At 36.6% G+C, this 17,798-nt stretch overlaps 1 protein-coding gene across 1 annotated transcript in view; it reads left to right on the plus strand.

The window, feature by feature from the left end:
- The window catches only part of FRY (FRY microtubule binding protein), a 154,659-nt gene that overhangs the window by 84,441 nt on the left and 52,420 nt on the right, over positions 1–17,798 (plus strand). Inside the window, 11 exon segments of the mRNA XM_062514919.1 lie at positions 58–94; positions 821–981; positions 1,814–1,924; positions 3,124–3,278; positions 5,341–5,440; positions 5,736–5,907; positions 7,655–7,911; positions 8,286–8,432; positions 11,807–11,975; positions 12,746–12,836; positions 15,284–15,366. Of these exon segments, the coding sequence (XP_062370903.1) occupies positions 58–94; positions 821–981; positions 1,814–1,924; positions 3,124–3,278; positions 5,341–5,440; positions 5,736–5,907; positions 7,655–7,911; positions 8,286–8,432; positions 11,807–11,975; positions 12,746–12,836; positions 15,284–15,366 (1,483 nt within the window).

Below are 17,798 nucleotides of genomic sequence, written 5' to 3' on the forward strand. Positions count from 1 at the left end.
GGACTCCAGATTCTTTGGCACAAGGCTTTATTTTCTCCTATCTGACTTGATTGTCAGACTATTCATAAACTCAGACAGGCCTTGCAAAGTACAAGTAGGTGCAGACAGTGTGCAATATTAAATGTAGTGAAAAACTTGCCCAAGGTGTTGCAACAGTATCTCACGTTACCTGAGTCCAGTTGTATCACAAAGATTCATCCAAATGATTTCATGCTTCTTATATAAGTATCACTTCAGAAATATAAATAATTACATTAGCACAAAAGGAAAAAAAAAACCTCTGCTTTAAAGCCCTTAATGTAAGTACTGAAAGATGTGGTCTGAGGCACTTTTTTTCATTTGCTCAGGTAATTCAGCTGTTTAGAATATATACCACATATTTGTCAAAAACAAAGAGTCACCAAGTTTCTTTTATTTATTGTCCCTACCTAATGCTGTATTAGAGTAAGACACATGTATTGTTTAGGCTCAAATTCAACAAATTGGAAAAGCCAAGTAAATATTTGCCACTAAAGGAATGCAGGAGGCAATGAAAAACCTTGATCTTATAATTAGATTCTTAAATGCTTATCTATAGTCAGATGTACATGTTTCTATAACTACACATTAATTCAGAACTAAAGGTTCTTAGAAATAAGATGCATCTTACTCACTTGGTTAGATTTTGTAAAAGAGGTTAGATACTTCCGAGTAAATGTATGTTGAACATACAAAAGCCCCTCCCTTTTTGCAGAAATTTGAAAATCATGTCATCATCGTGCCACATGAATGTGTATTTAATATTAACAAATCACAACCATTTCTACTTCTGTTCATTTAGTTCACCACAGGAGATTTCTCTTCCCTCAGCAGAGCTTGAGGCATCACCTGTTCATCTTATTCAGTCAGTGGGCAGGACCTTTCAGCATTATGTTCACACCACTGGATCGTTACAGTGATAGAAATCACCAGATTACAAGATACCAGTATTGTGCATTAAAGGTACTTGAATGTTTCACTGTAAAAGCCAGTAACAGCAATGTTTCAGTGAAAATACAAATAGTTGTAGGATCCACTTCCTTTTATTTCAAAGAAATTTTAATTGGCATACTTGATGCAAACTTATACACTCATATGTAAATGTACAGTGGATATGGGATATAGCACTGAAGTTACATATTTTTTTCTTTGTTGACACTTTTCAAGGCTAATTATTTTAAAAGCCAGAGTGCATTCTGAAATTTTACTTAGCTGTTCGTTAATGGGTTAGCAGATTCAGCAAGATCTTGGGCTCTGAAATGAGGTGTAGCTCCAATTCAGTACCTCAGGATACTGAATCTGTACCAATGTACACCTCAGGAACACCTCCCACACTTGTCTGGAGACGTGCTAAGTAATAATGTACTTCTGTGGCAAAACTAGTTGCAATTACCCTGCATGAGTAAGCTGGGAAAGTAATAGCTTATGTACTTACATAAGCTGCACCACTTGCTGTAAGACAGTTTTAATTTTTGCAGTAACATACTGTTGAAGCATCTGAGTATATTATAATTGTTTCTGTAGCTTGATCTGTGAATACTGAGTAAAATGGCAAAAGGTATCTTGAAGATAGTACTCCCTCCAAAATGCTTTGAGCATGATCTGGAATCCAGTAAAATCTATAGCAGAATAATAAAATAATTACTGAATTCGAGCAGTCGGCTAGAATTACCATTTTCACCATAGTTCCCTCCAAAAAGAAAGCAAGTGGCAGTCCTGTTAGCCTGGACTCAGATCATTCTGAAAGGTTCGTTGTGTTACTTTTTTGTGCAACTGAAGTTTCATTTGTCTGCAGGCCATGTCGGCTGTGCTCTGCTGTGGACCTGTGTTTGATAATGTTGGTCTTTCCCCCGATGGATATCTTTACAAATGGCTTGATAACATTCTGGCTTGTCAAGACTTACGTGTAAGTACTGACCAAAATGCAACACCGATGGGCAATTGCTCACTGTACTGGGTGAGGAAAGAGTTTGTGAAGTGTTTTCCTTTTTTCTTCTTAAAAAACATTTAAGGGATTATTCATGCCATTTTCCATTTTTTGTGAAGATGAACTTTAACTTTGTACCTACGCAGTTATAGTTCTGTGTTTGTAGCTGATTGCTGGACTGCTTCTTTCATTAAGGAGGAGTATACTGGTGATCTGTATCAAGTGGAGAGAGACAACAATCTTTCCCTTTCAGTATCTTGCACTTTGTCCTGCTTTCTCCCTAAAACTTTCATACCAGCACACATAACTCTTCTAAAGAAAGGTAAATAGCAGAACATAAATAGATGCATGTGAAGCAGCTAGAGGATAGAGGCTGTGGAAATGGGGATTGATTAGGGAAAAAAAAAGGTTGAGCGATTTAAAGAAAGAATGAATAGCTAAAGAGAAAATCCTTCAGAAGTTGCATGATATTTTGGAATGTTGGTAGGGACACATATAAAGATATGTGCAAGCGATATGCAGTCTCTGCAAGCAGTCTCCTACACTTGGTGACAAAGTATTAATAGGCATTAGTGTTTGGTGTGCCAGCACTGTCCTGTGCTGAAAGAACATGATGCCTTAATAGTGATGTGTTTGTAGCAATGGTGGTACCAGGATTAAGTGTTTCACGGTCTGTAGGGAGGGTCATTAGATTGCTTGATATATTTGGATTAAACATACAAGTTTTCAGTCTTGTAAAAGGTATTTTTCTTTGTCTGCCTTTTTTCTGTGTTAGTCAAAAAAAGGATAAATATGAAAGTTTGTCTCTCTGTGAAATTCACGTGAAGTAGGAAATCAGTTAACAAGTCAATTAATTGATATAAAAGGAAGTTGCCCAAGAACACCTATCAAGTATCCTAGATTTTACAAAAAATCTGCTTTTTAATTGTTGTTGTGCCTAATTTTGGAAAATTTATTTCATTTATGTAAGCTTGGTGCATACCATTTCAAGTGATGAGTATTGAAACCTGAATCACATTCTAGATCTGCTATCCCTAAAATAAATTTATTACAAATGTGGTGATTTCTTCTAAGATATTTGAATTTTCCATTTTCGCCCTGTTTTGCCTATGTTCCTCTGAGAATTTTAGAGAATGAACATATCTGACCCCATCAGTTGTGTTTTGATGTTTGCTCAGGTTCACCAGCTTGGCTGTGAAGTTGTAGTCCTGTTGCTAGAACTGAATCCTGATCAAATCAATCTCTTCAACTGGGCTATAGATCGATGTTACACAGGATCATACCAGCTTGCCTCTGGGTGTTTCAAAGCCATTGCAACTGTGTGTGGAAGCAGGTATTAATTAAGTTATTAATCTACACTTTGACATTTAAAGAAAACTGAAGGTTCAGCTCACTGCATTGTTAGGAGTTGTCGGTCACACTCATACCTTCTCAAACAGTTATTGGGAGTGTATTGCTTGATTTTCATGATTCTGAAAGCAAAGCGATGTGCTTGGTGGAAGATGTTCTTGGTATAGGTATATTTGAAATCTGGGGAATTTTGAGGCTATTTTGCTCAGAAAGATACAAAAAACAGCTACAACAGTTTTATTCGAATGTAGGTCATAAATATGGTTTCAGAAGATTTGGCATGGTTTTTAGTTTAATTTATAAAAGGAAAAATGTTTTAGATGTCAATACCTTGAAAGTCATTATTTTGACTTGTCATTATCTTGAAAGTCATGTTCTTTTTCTAAACTGGCTTTCATTTGATTTGTTTAGTTCCCTTTCCTGTCAACTTGTATCATCGCTACTGCTAATGCTGAGCAAGCACAAACTACATGAAGACATGAATAGAAATACTGCTTTTGTGTCAGGCCTTCATAAAACTCTATCCCTTTTTCTGTTTTGAAAGACAAAATTTATAGAAAAATACACTAATGCAGTAATTTGCATCTTATTAAAATAAATATGAAGATTTATTCATCACAAAAATAATTTGGCAAGATATGTGATCAGCATAGAGAAATACACAATAGAGAAATAATTGGGATTTGGAAAATCAAAATAAGTCACATATTTCATAGTTTTCATAATGCAAAACTGTTTTGTTCGCGCAGGAGCATCTAGACTAGAGACTGTGTTATATAGAGATTTTTAAAATACCAATGGAATTTGTGTTTGCAAATTCAGTTATGTTAACAGGGTTTTTTATTTTAATGAACCCAGAAACACAGCAGTCTCAGCCAGTCTTTTTTCCTCTAATTGTGTTACCTGCACCACTGTGACCTAAAAATTAATCTTTTCCATTCTTACAGTAAAAATTGAGAGTATGATCTCCATGATTTATTTTGAAGGAAAAGTCCTCTTTCTAGCAAGCTGGGAGTTTTTATTGATATTTGAAAGCTGTTAATAGTTTTTCCTCTATTATTTATCAAAATTTATCAGGAGATTACTGCTTAAACTACCTGTAAAGTGAGCAGCAACTGATAAGGTCCATCCAGCTTTCTACAAAGAACCCACTTCCCTTCATTTCTTTTCTTTTTGTATTTATTTTTTTAAGCAGTGGAAGGGCAAGGAGCCAGTTACAGAGCTTGGCTTGTAGCTAGTAAATGGAATTACCAAGAATGCCCCATTACACACATGTATCTGCCATATTAAAAAAGTCCAAATAGGCATCCTGCAGCCATCCAGGAGCACTGTAGCTGACATCTAGGGTGATAAATTGATGGTTTGCAATTCAATCAGGGTATTTACAAATCATCATGAGAAAACAGAAACCTATTTAGTATAAATCCAAATACTGTGATGTGGGATTTACTCCTCTAACAATATGCTCGTTAACACTTTCGTATGTTTAACCTTACAATTGATCCTGACTTTATAGATAGAAGACTTTTTGAAGCAGTGCTTCATGTCTACTCTTTGAAAACAATTTTTATAGAATTGTCTAATACTTCATAATGTTCATGTCAAAGATAGTGTATTTTGCCCAAAGGGACTGTTTTAATTGCAGCTTTGCTTAAAAAATTGTTTATCCCTGGAAATTTTCATGCTCCCCATTTTCTTTCATGAGTATCAGCCTGTCTCCTATAAACAGTTTATGCTATAAATTAAAATTAATTTACAGTCATAGACACAGGTATTTCCTTTCTCATTGTGGGTAACTCAGCACATTCCTAAGCATTAGTCTGAGGTAATTATAAATAATCCTTTCTTTCTTCCCATTCACCAGATGGCCCTTTGATCAAGCAGTGTGTATTCATAAGAGCTCCCTGTCCCATATTCTCATGGTAGAAGAGAAGAGAGAAAGATTTCTTTTAATTTTTTTTAGACCCTATTGCAGAGTAAATCAGAGTGAATATAATCTGCATTCCTCACCAGCATTCACAAAAATGTTCTTTTTATTCTTCTAGGAACTATCCTTTTGATATCGTGACACTTTTAAATTTGGTGCTGTTCAAGGCATCTGACACCAACAGAGAGATTTATGAAATTTCCATGCAACTTATGCAGGCATGTATCAGCTACTTACGTTTTCCTCCTGTCCTTGGAGACTTTTTTGGTGAACTTCTTAAAAAGTACTCTTATTTACACATTAGTTTTCTTTTGAAAATAAACAGTCTGTTTTGTCTTGGCTATAGAAACTTTGACAAATATTTATATTAAAATGAATGTTACAGTGTTTTTCATATTTGGAGCATATACTCTGAAACATATAGAGCCTTCTCTGGCAACTAAACTTCAAGTGCTGGTATTTCCTGATTAAATTATTTTTTATTGTCTCATTCCTTTTTTTTTCTTTTTATAGATCCTTGAATCAAAGCTTTTTGTTTATTCAAAAAAGGTAGCTGAGCAAAGACCAGGCAGTATCTTGTATGGGACACATGGTCCATTGCCACCTCTTTACAGTGTCTCTCTTGCCCTTCTTTCATGTGAACTAGCAAGGATGTATCCTGAACTTACCCTTCCACTTTTTTCAGGTACCTATATTTCTTTCACTTATTATCTCCTTTACATTTTTGTACAAATGCTAGACTGCTACAATTTTGAACCATAGTTCTGTTTATAAATTTAGTTTGACCTGTTTTCATTCTGGTTCAGGTCAAATCAGATTTAGGAATCCAATATCTATTTCCTAGAGGTACTCACGCAAAGTCCCTCTTTGGGGACTCAGTGCCATGTACATGATCTTAGGGTAACTTTGAAATTACAAGTGCTCTGAATGAGTTACAATGACACTGGCAAACTCTACTGTGATGGGTTCTCATGTGATTGTTCTTACATATGGATTTACATAGATTATACTTGTAAGGATATATTTCTTCATTTTATATAAACATGGTTTTAACCTTGGTCAGATTGATTGCCTGTGTCCAGTTCTACCAATAATTCAAATCACTCTGAGTGATCTCTACCTTCTGTTATTTGCCACATCTGCACGTGTCAGCATTTTAAAATTTAATCATAAATACATATTTTCAGAATTACTGAGAAAGATGTTAAAGAATGAGACCTGCAGGAGCACAATTCAGAATATGCCAACTGTGAGGCCATTCTTGGGAACAGTGATGTTTTGAGATGTGTCTGTCTGGTTTAATCAATCTTACGTGTTGCTCTAGTTTCTAAATAACAGAATGCAAATGTCTGTAATCGTGGGAATTTTTACTGTCTCTTAAAATCCCTTTCTGTTGTTTTTACTCAGTGTGTAGGGGCTGGAGGGAGAGTAAAGGAACCGTACATTGCCCTTACATTTCTCAGTGCCCAAGATACCATGAGTTATAAATAACTGGTGTGGGGAAATTCTGATGGCTCATTTGTCATTAAGCAAATGCTGTTCATTATCTCTGTTATCGTCTACTCGTGTTGCTCTTACGACTGTGTCATTTTAAAAAATCTCAGATATACAGGATATTACAGTCCAAGAGAGACATCCTTTCTGTACATCTAGAATCATAAGGAGGAGAGAACAGTGTGTGTCTTCATGATTTTTAAAAACCAGTCAGTGAGTAAAAAAAAGGAAATGTTTGCTCTACTGATTTTCCAGAAGAATTCTGGTAAAGAGAGATAATGTGGTTCACTTTGGCAGGAAGCTGTATTTCTTATCCCAGATTTTCCAAATCCCTTTGTCTTACAGTGCCAGCTCTTTTTTTGTAAACTATATAAAGTGCTGTATACAAGCATTCCTGACCTGACAGCCAGCTATGAATTTTTAGACATTCCCACAGGAAGTAGGATCCCAATATATGCAAAACTTTTTTTGTAAACTCAGTATAATAAGTGACTTATTATTTAAACTATAGTTTAGAAACCTGGAGGCCAGTGAGGCATTTGTAATCTGCTGAATACTTGTATATTCTCCAGAAGATCTTGGAATTCTAGAGTAACAATCAGTAACTGAATTCTCCTTTTTTCCTCTTTATTGACATCCGCCTCACTTAATACTTAAGATGGCATAGTAACAAGGGGTAACTTTCTTTTTCTAAGCCCAGTCTGAGTTAGTTATTTTGGACAGAAGACATGACCAATTGCTTGCTATTATTGAACAATTAATTAATTCCATGTTTCTCTTCAGGAAACTCAAGAGCGTGTTTTTTAATATTTGTGATGTGCAAGGTAAAAACCATCAGGTAGTCTAACAAATGTCAGAAATGTGATTGAAACAGTATGTTTAGGGTTTTCATCATAAAAAAAAAAATACGTTGTCCTTTTCAACTCTTACTATTTCAGAGGTAAGCCAGCGATTTCCAACAACACATCCAAATGGAAGACAGATCATGCTTACCTATCTGCTACCATGGCTTCATAATATTGAACTGGTAGACAACAGACTGCTCCTCCCTGGCTCAAGCCCTACCACTCCAGAAGATGAACTGAAGGACAAGGATGGGGAAATAGCAGTCACAAGTGGACTAAAAGGCAATGGCTGGGGCTCACCTGAGGCCACCTCCCTGGTTCTTAATAATCTCATGTATATGACAGCCAAGGTAAAAAAACAAATCAAACAAATAAACAAACCCATAAAACTATTGTTTCTTCCCTCCAGTACCAGAAATTTTACACTGGAACAGTCTGTACCAATCAAACAAAACCTGCTTAATTTTAGAATTACTTTTTGAATTTACAGTCCTCAAGACTTTTATTTTCTCTTACAATTTAAGTCCTTCTGTGGATCATAACCTAAATTATTTTAATGGAGTTTATGGTCTGAAATCTGTCAGATAGCTATTTAAAATACTGCTTTGTAACTTTTTACAGCATTCCACTGGAATTCTTTTGTATGAGAAAATGTTCTAAAAGAACATGCTTTAGTTTGGAAGTCTGCATGTTTCAAGGAATGTATGCCTGTGATTCTTTGCAGTATGGAGATGAAATTCCTGGACCAGAGATGGAAAATGTCTGGAATGCTTTGGCCAACAATGAAAAATGGAGTAACAATCTTAGGATAACACTGCAGTTCCTCATTAGTTTGTGTGGTGTTAGCAGTGATACCATCCTTTTACCTTATGTAAGTCTTTGCACTTTATTTTATTAACTACTGATTACACAGGTTGTCATGAAGAAAACATCTATTACCTGCATAAATTTAATTTCTGTCTCAAAAACAAGAAATACCAACATACTCCCTAACACACTGTGCAAAATTAAATGGCAGGAATAAAAGTGCCAGGAAACTGAAATTAAAAAAAAGAAATTTGAGTAGTTCAGATCTCAGCCTGCACCAGTGGAGCACACCCCATTGCAAGAGAGAGGTGGGTTTCTCTCAAGCAAAGAGAAACTTTGCATGGCTGTGAATGGGGACAGTAACAGAGACTGGCCATAAATTGCCAGAAAATGCTACATCCTCTTCTTGAGCAGACTAGAGCTTTCTGTGGGACATCTGAAGAGACAGAAGATAGTTAATCTTCATAAGCTCCTTACCATTTCATCTTCTGTCTCTGCATGACTGTCATAAATTATCTAACAGTTGCTGCAATGTGCAACTCAAACTGTGCTGGATATTATTATTATTCAAGTTAAAATAAAATCAGGGCTGTCTGAGAAAACCAGGCTGCTTCCATTCCCATGTTCCTTATTGCTCAGTTGCTGAATGAAACAGAATCTAAATTTAGTGAATTTTCCAGCCCAATTGCAATATCATTTTATTAGTCTCTTTCCATTTATTTCCGTGAAAATAATCTGAAGTTACTATTAATGCGATGAAATTTATCTAAAAAAGCCTCATAAACGTACTTCATTTACAGTTGCTGAAATAATAGTTTGCCTAAAGTATTTATGATGATTGTTATGCATATTAGAATAAAGAAAATAAAGAAGCCCATAAAAATCTTCAGAATGTTGCTGTTGTACAATAGGCATGCTGTTAGTTTCCTTTCATTTGTAGGGTTTACTGTTCTACATTCTCAAATCTATGTATATATATGTCTAGCTAGTCAAAAATAGAAAAATTTGAAGGTGGAATTGGTATAAGAACAGACTCAAGGTTTATATGAGAGGAAGACAATGGGGTTGATCTGAAATAAAATCTTTCCCTCAATTCTTACAGAGGCTTTCCATTCATTGTTGACCAAGTTTTGAGCAGGTTAGATGAGAGATTTCCCAGCTTCTTTCCAGCCTGCCTCATCCTACAATTTATGACAGATTTGGAATTAGGCACAAACGTGGTCTTCATCTGTGTTGGCAGAGGACAAGTGGAAATCACCTGTTAGAGATGAGACAGAAAATGAGGGCTGTTAGCCTCATTTCTGACAGCTTACAAAAGGAACAGGGGCAATTTTCTGAGAGGAAGGAGTAGTTCTGTGCTGAGTGTATGTCTGACTCCTAACGTAGCCTGACTGGAAAAGCCTGATAACCCTGTCACCCCTTGCCCAGCAGCCCCTCACATACCTTACCCCCCATCCAGACACTTACCAAGCCAAAGCTTTCAGCACCTCTTTTTTCCATAACTGTTGCCATCCCAAAGCTCTGAGCAGCCTTTCCTCAAACCCCCTCCACCCAGCGCACTTCTTTCTTCAAATTCTTTTTTTTTTTTTTTTTGCCTCAAAGCCTTGGCTTTCACAGTCCTTCCTCCTCCAGGACAGTACAGTCCTCTTACTTCAGGAAGAGAGCAATCTGTTCTGACATATCCAGCTTCATCTGCTCAGCATCTCCTATTTTGCCTGTAGGATATTTCTAGTCTCCCTCCCAGGCTTCTCGTGGCTGGTGGCAGCAGCAGCTGACAAGGTTCCCATGTTTTCTACCACCCAGTTAGTCTGTAATGTTTTGTAATATTGAGCTAAAAGTCTGATTCTCAGATTTTGCAAAATCTGAAAAAATTCTTGGCTTCTGTAGGAAGCCTGACTGTGTTTCTGAGTCACTCCTTCACTGATAGCTTTGTCTGGAGTAGGAAAACACACTGCTTATCATATAACATAACTTATCACATGCATCTGCTCAGTGTTTTGCTAATGCCCTCGAGTTTACAGATAAGATATCCTACCTAACTCTGTTAACTACACAAGACTGCTGATATCATAAACATGTGTCTTCCATTATCATGTAGATAACAGATACACCTTAGCAAATAAAGATTATTTGGACAGTTTATCCACAGTGTTCCAGGTCACTTGGGCTTAAAAGACCACAGAGCTGCAAGATTGCCATTTTACCCATCTCCTGCAGGAGCCCCCTGTGCCCCAAGGCAGTCACCAGCTGCTTTGTGCCTTTAGCCATCTGTTCTCTCTGTATGGGTCCAAGCTAAAAGCATGCCTGACTCACTTTTTTATTTTTTATTGTCTAAAATAATTGTTTTGTCTCTTATGTTTCCTTTAAGCATTTTTTTTCCCAGTGCCCCAGTACAAATTGCTGAGCTGTCCATTCTTTCTCATTATGTACTGAAAGTTTTCTTAGGCTATTTACAGTTCAGAAACCTCTTCAGTGTTGGAAGCGTGACCCCTTCAGCAATGAGAGAAGCTGAAAGTGGCACTGTGAGCCCAGCCAGAAATGAGCCTCAGGAAGGAGATGGTTTTGTCTTTGGAAAGTCCCTGGGAAATTTTTAGCACAGTAGAGTAAAAGAGACTTTGCATATGTGCATTTTCTCTAAGGAAAAAAAAAATAAAGGGAAAGAGAAGCAGGAAGGAAGTTATTTTAATGGAAGTATGTAAGAGTATAAGAACAGCAATACTTGATGAGACCAACAGGCAGTTCAGTCTAATATATTAGCTCCCCTATAAGCATCTGTTTAGGGACATCTTTAAAAACAAACAGGCAAGCAAAGAGAGGTATTCCCCATATGGTCTTATAGCTCCAGCGGTTTATGAATCAAGTGATTTTGAGTTGGAGAAAGTCTGTTTTTAATAGTGACCAGGGTTTTTTTCCCTCAAGAATACAGCCACATTTGGTCTCAGTATCTCAACAGTCCTCATTGTTGCAGTGCAGGTTTGAGATCATGTTGAAAGATTTCTAGATACTTCCAGAATTTCTATAAATTATACTCTCAGATTTTTCTAATCTGGATACATGAAGTCTGTATATGTAATTGCTCTGCCTTTCTCCCATTTGCTATTATTTTGCTTACAGATACAAGTAGCAACTCAAAGCCTGGCTTACTTCGTGGCCACAGCTACAGTTTTGTAATGTGCATGTTATAGTTATATACATAAACAATTCATTATGAATGGTAACCAAAAAAATTGAAGTAATTAAATCACAGAGTCAGTCTGCTGGGGAAATGATCTTGATGGCAAAGTGAGAAGTTTTATTTCTGTATGAACTGTATGTGGCTGTGATGTCTGTCCAGGAACAACACTTGCATTCTAGATCATTTCGGTGCTGCAGCGTAACATTCATTCATTTCTTTGGAAATTCACTTCAGAGTTTAACAACTGTTATTTTCTTCCACAGATAAAGAAGGTTGCAATATATCTGTGTCGCAATAACACTATTCAGACAATGGAAGAACTTCTTTTTGAGCTGCAGCAAACTGACCCAGTGAACCCCATAGTCCAACATTGTGATAATCCTCCGTTTTACCGTTTCGCTGCCAGTAACAAAGCCTCAGCTGCAGCTTCTGGTATGACCTGAATGTCTTTTCTTTATGCTCTCCTGCTCTTTTGAGAGCTTCTTCATCTCTTTGCAAAAAACAATCTCTTAACTTTTGCATCCATTCAGACCTGTGTACATAAAGTACAAGCTTCAGGGCCTTGTTGCATGTCTAAATTACAGTTCTTTTTACTTCCTAATGATGTATATGCTTTGTTAACATGTGCTTCATTATCTTTACTATTTTAATAGTGTATTATCAATATTTGATGCTGTTCAGAATTCTGCCACTCTTCAGAAAACTTCACACTCTAGTGTTGTTTTACTCAGAACAAGAAATCATCATCAATGTGTTGAACACAGCAGATACATCAAGCAGGTTTTCCTGAAAACTGAAAGCCTCAGTGATGTGACAGTTCTGTTTTGAAAGGCCTAATGCCATTTTCCAAGCTGCAGTAGTCAAATATACTTAAGAAGCAATGCCACATTTAACCTTGTAAATGTTTTGCCAAATCCTTGAAAAACAATAGGCTATGTCTCTTGAGCATGATCTTAGTTTAAGGAGTAGAAGACCATCATTCTGTTAATCTGCCTCTCAAAACATGTAAACTTTACACCATCCAGCCATGGAAGCAGGTCCTGGTTTGTAGAACACTGTTCATTCATTCATATGTGCAAATAGCTTCAGGATTGTCACTTTGACTGTAGCTGCTAAAAACCCTGAAAGCTATGGGTTTTTATTGCTTTGCAGATGCTGTCTGCTGCATGTAACAGGTGTTCTTATTCACATCTCCTATACAGGAACCACTTCCAGCAGTAATACTGTTGTAGCTGGCCAAGATAGTTTTCCTGATGCAGAGGAGAGCAGAGTGGTGAAAGACACTGATGAAAGGTTTGTGGTTTGGGTTTTTTCCCTCCAAAATGTAGGTGTTTTCCTAGGCTGAGGGTGAGATGTTGGACAAAATTCTGCATTGTATTGTGAGGAACTCTGGTTCTCAGATTGATCCTAAGTAGTGTTATCCTAGTATGTACAATTTTTAAAAAAAACCCAAAAAACTATTCTCATGATTCTAGTTCCTGACTCATGTTTAATTGTAAAGGAACTGTTAAACATACATTCAATGACTTATGCTAAGTAGGTCATGGTTTTGTAAGAATTATCCACAAAGATGAAATAAAAAATCAGGAATGTGCACCAAATAATGGCTACTATAATCTTTACAAAAAACTAGATTTGATCACACCATTTGATTTCATGGACCGTGAGTAAAATTTAGCTTGCAGATTTATATCAGTGATTGCAAGGACACCTTCTTTGTCTGGATGAAATGTTTTATGGAGGACAGCTATGGAAAATAACTTGCTTATAAATTAGAAGTTCCATTTAAACTTCTGCTACTTACAGTACATACTGACAAACAACAAATGAATAAATGCAAAGCCTAAGAGCCATCAGATCCTAGAGCACAGACATATAGATTGTTTCTCTCACAGAAACACTCTTAGTTTTACAAGAGAACTTTGGACAATTTATAATGGCATTTGTCACTTAGTGCATCAGTATTACATTAGTCACTGGTAGTCACTAGTACCACTTCAGTAGTCCAGCCCTCCTTCCCTAAGGTATAGGGCTTAGAGGTACAGAGATAATTATGTGAGCAAACCTTTCTGTACTTCAGAATTTTTGAATTACTTGCTCTCTCCACGTTGAAAACAAGAGTAGCATTTTGTCAGGTTAGTTATATGTGTCTGCTAATTTAAATGTAAGTAAAAAATGGCACTCAGTGCTAAGTTTTAAATTGATAGTAAAACAGATTTGACTCTAAGTGATGTTTTTCAACATATACAGTAGAAATGTACTTAAAAGTATAATAAAACCATTTTTCTCTGAATTTTTTCATTATTCTCTACATGAGTGTTTATGGCTGCATTACTTTAAGATAATTTTTTATTCAGTTGATTTACAGCCAAGTTGAGCAAATGTCTCTTATAGTAGTTCAAGTCAGGATTTCTTGTCTTATATAAGTTCTAAATGTGACTCCAGAAAGGCTTTTGGCATTCAGATCTGACAGAGACTTTATGATACAAATGAAAGGAAAATTACAAAGTTCTGATATTCGTATTCAGGATCCTGCTGAAAGACAACTCAGAAGAAAATGGAAGATAATTTGCCTGAACACATTGCTGGCATTTATGTTACCGATGCCGGCTGTAAGTGCATCTGCACTTCAAAACCAGTGTGTCAATCTTAGAATGTCCATTAATATTGACTTCATATGCCAGGATGTATGAAGTAATGAGGGTCATAGATAGAATAATGCCTTTTTGTCCCCTGCACAAGGAATTTACTGCATTCTTATGAGACACTCATGCTTTGGAAACAATGTAGTATGTTGATGTATAGTGTAATACTGTGCACTGAAATATGTGAACATCAGTAAGAAATTGAATTTAGTTTTATCTAGAAAATCTTCAGTCTTGTCTTGTTTGATCCACGATTATTTGTAATTAGTTTCCTAGCTTTGCAGGAATGGTGGTGTTTTTAGATCATCACATCACTAGATTGTGAGCTGCCAGTGTGGCTCCTCTCATTCCACTTCAGGCCTGATTAACCTGAGAACGCACAGTGGAGGAAGTCAAAGGAGATCACCAAGAAAAGTCAACTTAGCATGAATCTGTGGCAGATTTGAGGACAGCTGTGAGCAGTTTGCTCTGGCTCTCATATCCCTTCACTTCTCCGTTAGGTCTGCTCTGGCATTTGCTGGGTTCTCCTCTTGAAGAGTGATCTGTAGTTTTTCCTTCTTGGTCCCTGTGTGAGCTTGGCTTTTGTCTATCCAGCCAGTCACAGAATCACAAAATGCTTCTAGCTGGAAAAGACCCACAGTATCATAGCATCCAACTCTCAAGTGAATGGCCCATATGGGGATTGAACCCACAACCTTGGAATTATTAGCACCATGCTTTGAGTGTTTTATCAGTTTGGCAGGATTTTACCCATGAACATGATCTGTGGCACATACTAACTGTGAACAGTTTACATCTCAGTTCATCCTAAGCAGTTTCTGCCTTCAGAAAATTACACATTTGCAGCATGAGAGCTTCCATTTGCTAAATTTAAAGGCTTGTGACACAGGTGCACACTGTTAGAACTTCTCAAAAACTGTCTGCAAAGATGTTTTATGGAAAGAATCAGCATTACATTCATTTGCTGTCTACTCCTGTGTAAAAGTGAATGCTTAAGGAAATGCTCTTTTTTTTTTTTTTAGGGTAAACATAAAGTCCAGATGTTTAATGTCAGTCTGTGTTGTTAATGAAGATGTTTTTTTCTTGTATTTGAAGGTTCAGTAATGTCACTAGAGCACATACCCGACTAGAATCAAGGTACAGTAATAGCTCTGGAGGATCTTACGATGATGACAAAAGTAAGTTATATTCAATTTGATGAAATTTTTGGTGTTTTGGTTGGAGAGGAAAACATTCTAATGACCAGCTGAGCCTCTCTGTTTGAGTTCTGTATAAACAGTAATGTAGCATCACCATGAAGGGAGAGTCATTATTTTACCTCCATAGGTCATTGAATTAATTTACTTTGTTTAATCTGTGTTCAGTCAAACCCATTTGAAGGCCTGAGAACTTCACGGAAAGCGGCAGCAGAGAATCCTCCAGAGAGTAAAACATTGGGCCTTTCATACATGGCAAGACAAATGACTTGTAAGAAAGAGCATTAGAGCAAGTACTTTGAGTTGTGCCATTTGGCAGTATAGCCCTCCAGATCAAGTGCTGTTATATGAGCATAAAAAGAGGCTCAGGAGTTTCCAAATATGAGATCTTATTTCCTCATTAGCTTTTATCTGCTCTCTGCAACCAGTTTCTGGCAGCACTGTGCCGCAAACTGTGTTCGAGGGGAGATTGGGCTCCTGAGAATGCTTCTTGTTCTTTAGGTAGTTCTGCTAAATGGCTGTTAATGGATACTGGTGCTCAGTAGAGATTCCATAGAAAACCAGTTAACTACTGAACAGTAGTGCAAAACTGGGGAGTTCGATGGTTTGACTTCATTTCTGGAGTCAATTCAATTTACAGATTTTGGCTAGGCCCTAAATAAATGCAAAAATGGCAAGATCTTGTTATTTACTTTTATCACTGGCTTATTAAAGCCAGGTCAAGTACTATATTGGCCATAATGGCTCGGTTTGGTATTACAGACACCATTTTGGAACAGCATTTTGACATAAAAGTAAAGATTTTATATATTTTTCAATCCAAGTAATTTTTGGCAATACTCTTCTGCAAAATATGCAAAATACAATACAGTAGGATAATTTAATATACACCAACAACTATTATTCACAGTTATGAAGCACAGTATTGACAAAATAATGTGTATGTACAAACTCCAGTGTTTAAATCTGAACGCTGCATAAGAAAGTGGGCAACATCTTAAACTCAGTGGGGTTTAGTACACTTGTCTTGGATTTTTTATGGCTTTCTAGTGCTGTAGCTACTTAAAATGCTTCACCAGATGTTAATTGAAGCATTGGTGCTAATCTGATTTGCATGAAGAATCTTTCAAGACAGAACAGCGTTTATATTATCAGAACAGCCTTCACAAATACCTGGATTTGACAAGAGCTTAGAGTGATAAAAGGTTAAAAAATACTGAAATTTTCTTTGCTCTTTTGGAATGTCTCCTCCAGCCAGGGCCCGGATGTTTTTTCCTGCCTGTACCTGCAAGCTTTGTAGTACCGTGAATATTTATGCAAAGTGTGCTTCTGACAAGGGTTCCTTCAGCAAATATATGAATACCTAGAAGGAAAATAAAATGTATTTACTTAGCTACAGACATTTATATAGAATTCTAACAAGAGAAAGGAATTTTTATACCTCTTGTTATTCTACAAGAAACATAATGCAACTTCTATTAAGAAAGCACAACTTAATCCCTCAGACAGGCAGCCCAGGCTGTGAAGGATTTGATGGCATGGCTTCTCCCCTGTCTCCAGACTACTTTGACGTTCACGTATTGCTGAGGATATAAATAGGGGCAGCACACAAACTCTTTTTGTTCAGTCAAGGATTGTGTTTACCTTCAGGGTCCTTCTTTTCTTTTTTTTTCTCAGTTGGTGCATAAACCTGTGCAAACAGAAGTGAGGATCTAGGTCTAGGTGTGAACTTCATGGAGCACTTTTCTGTGAAACACTTAAATTGGTAGAAATAAATAGTTCCTGTGCAGTGCTTTTTCTGTGAAAAGCATTTGGCAAACATTATCTGGTTACTTCTTAGAAGAAGAGTATGTGAAAATTCCATACTTTGCTGCATTAGTAAGTTATTTTTTTCTTCTTTATCTGTAACTAATCAATCATCCTCCAGAGAATATAAGGAGAGGGCTAAATCATAAAGATATAAAGTGTTCCTTGAAAGACCAGCTCTTAAGAATGGAAGTTACAAAGTTTGCATTTTAGAAGTAATTGGAGAAGCAGCTACTGCACTGAAAGTGTCCTGAAGATCTGGAAATCTGAAGATGTATTTCTAAAACTAAGAAGTGATGTGCATTAGAAGAAGCCAGCTCTGATACTTTTGTAGGCATGAAAACTGTTTTGTTTCCCGTGGGAAAGCTGACAAGCATCAGATACGTGCTGTTAAAAAAAAAAATGCTGAGGGTTTCAAGCTTACCTAAAATACAAAAGTGTAACAAAACAAAATCAAAACAAAACCAGAACAAAACAAACAAGCACACAAACTAATGAAAACACAAAAAAGAAGGAACAGAACAAAAAATAATGCTCGATAAAAATTCGTAAAGGGCAATGTTTGAATGTACGTCAAAATCAGATCTAGAAAGGATACTTTCCATGGC

Source organism: Cinclus cinclus, chromosome 2 (genome assembly GCF_963662255.1).
Source record: "Cinclus cinclus chromosome 2, bCinCin1.1, whole genome shotgun sequence".
Lineage (NCBI taxonomy): Eukaryota > Metazoa > Chordata > Aves > Passeriformes > Cinclidae > Cinclus > Cinclus cinclus.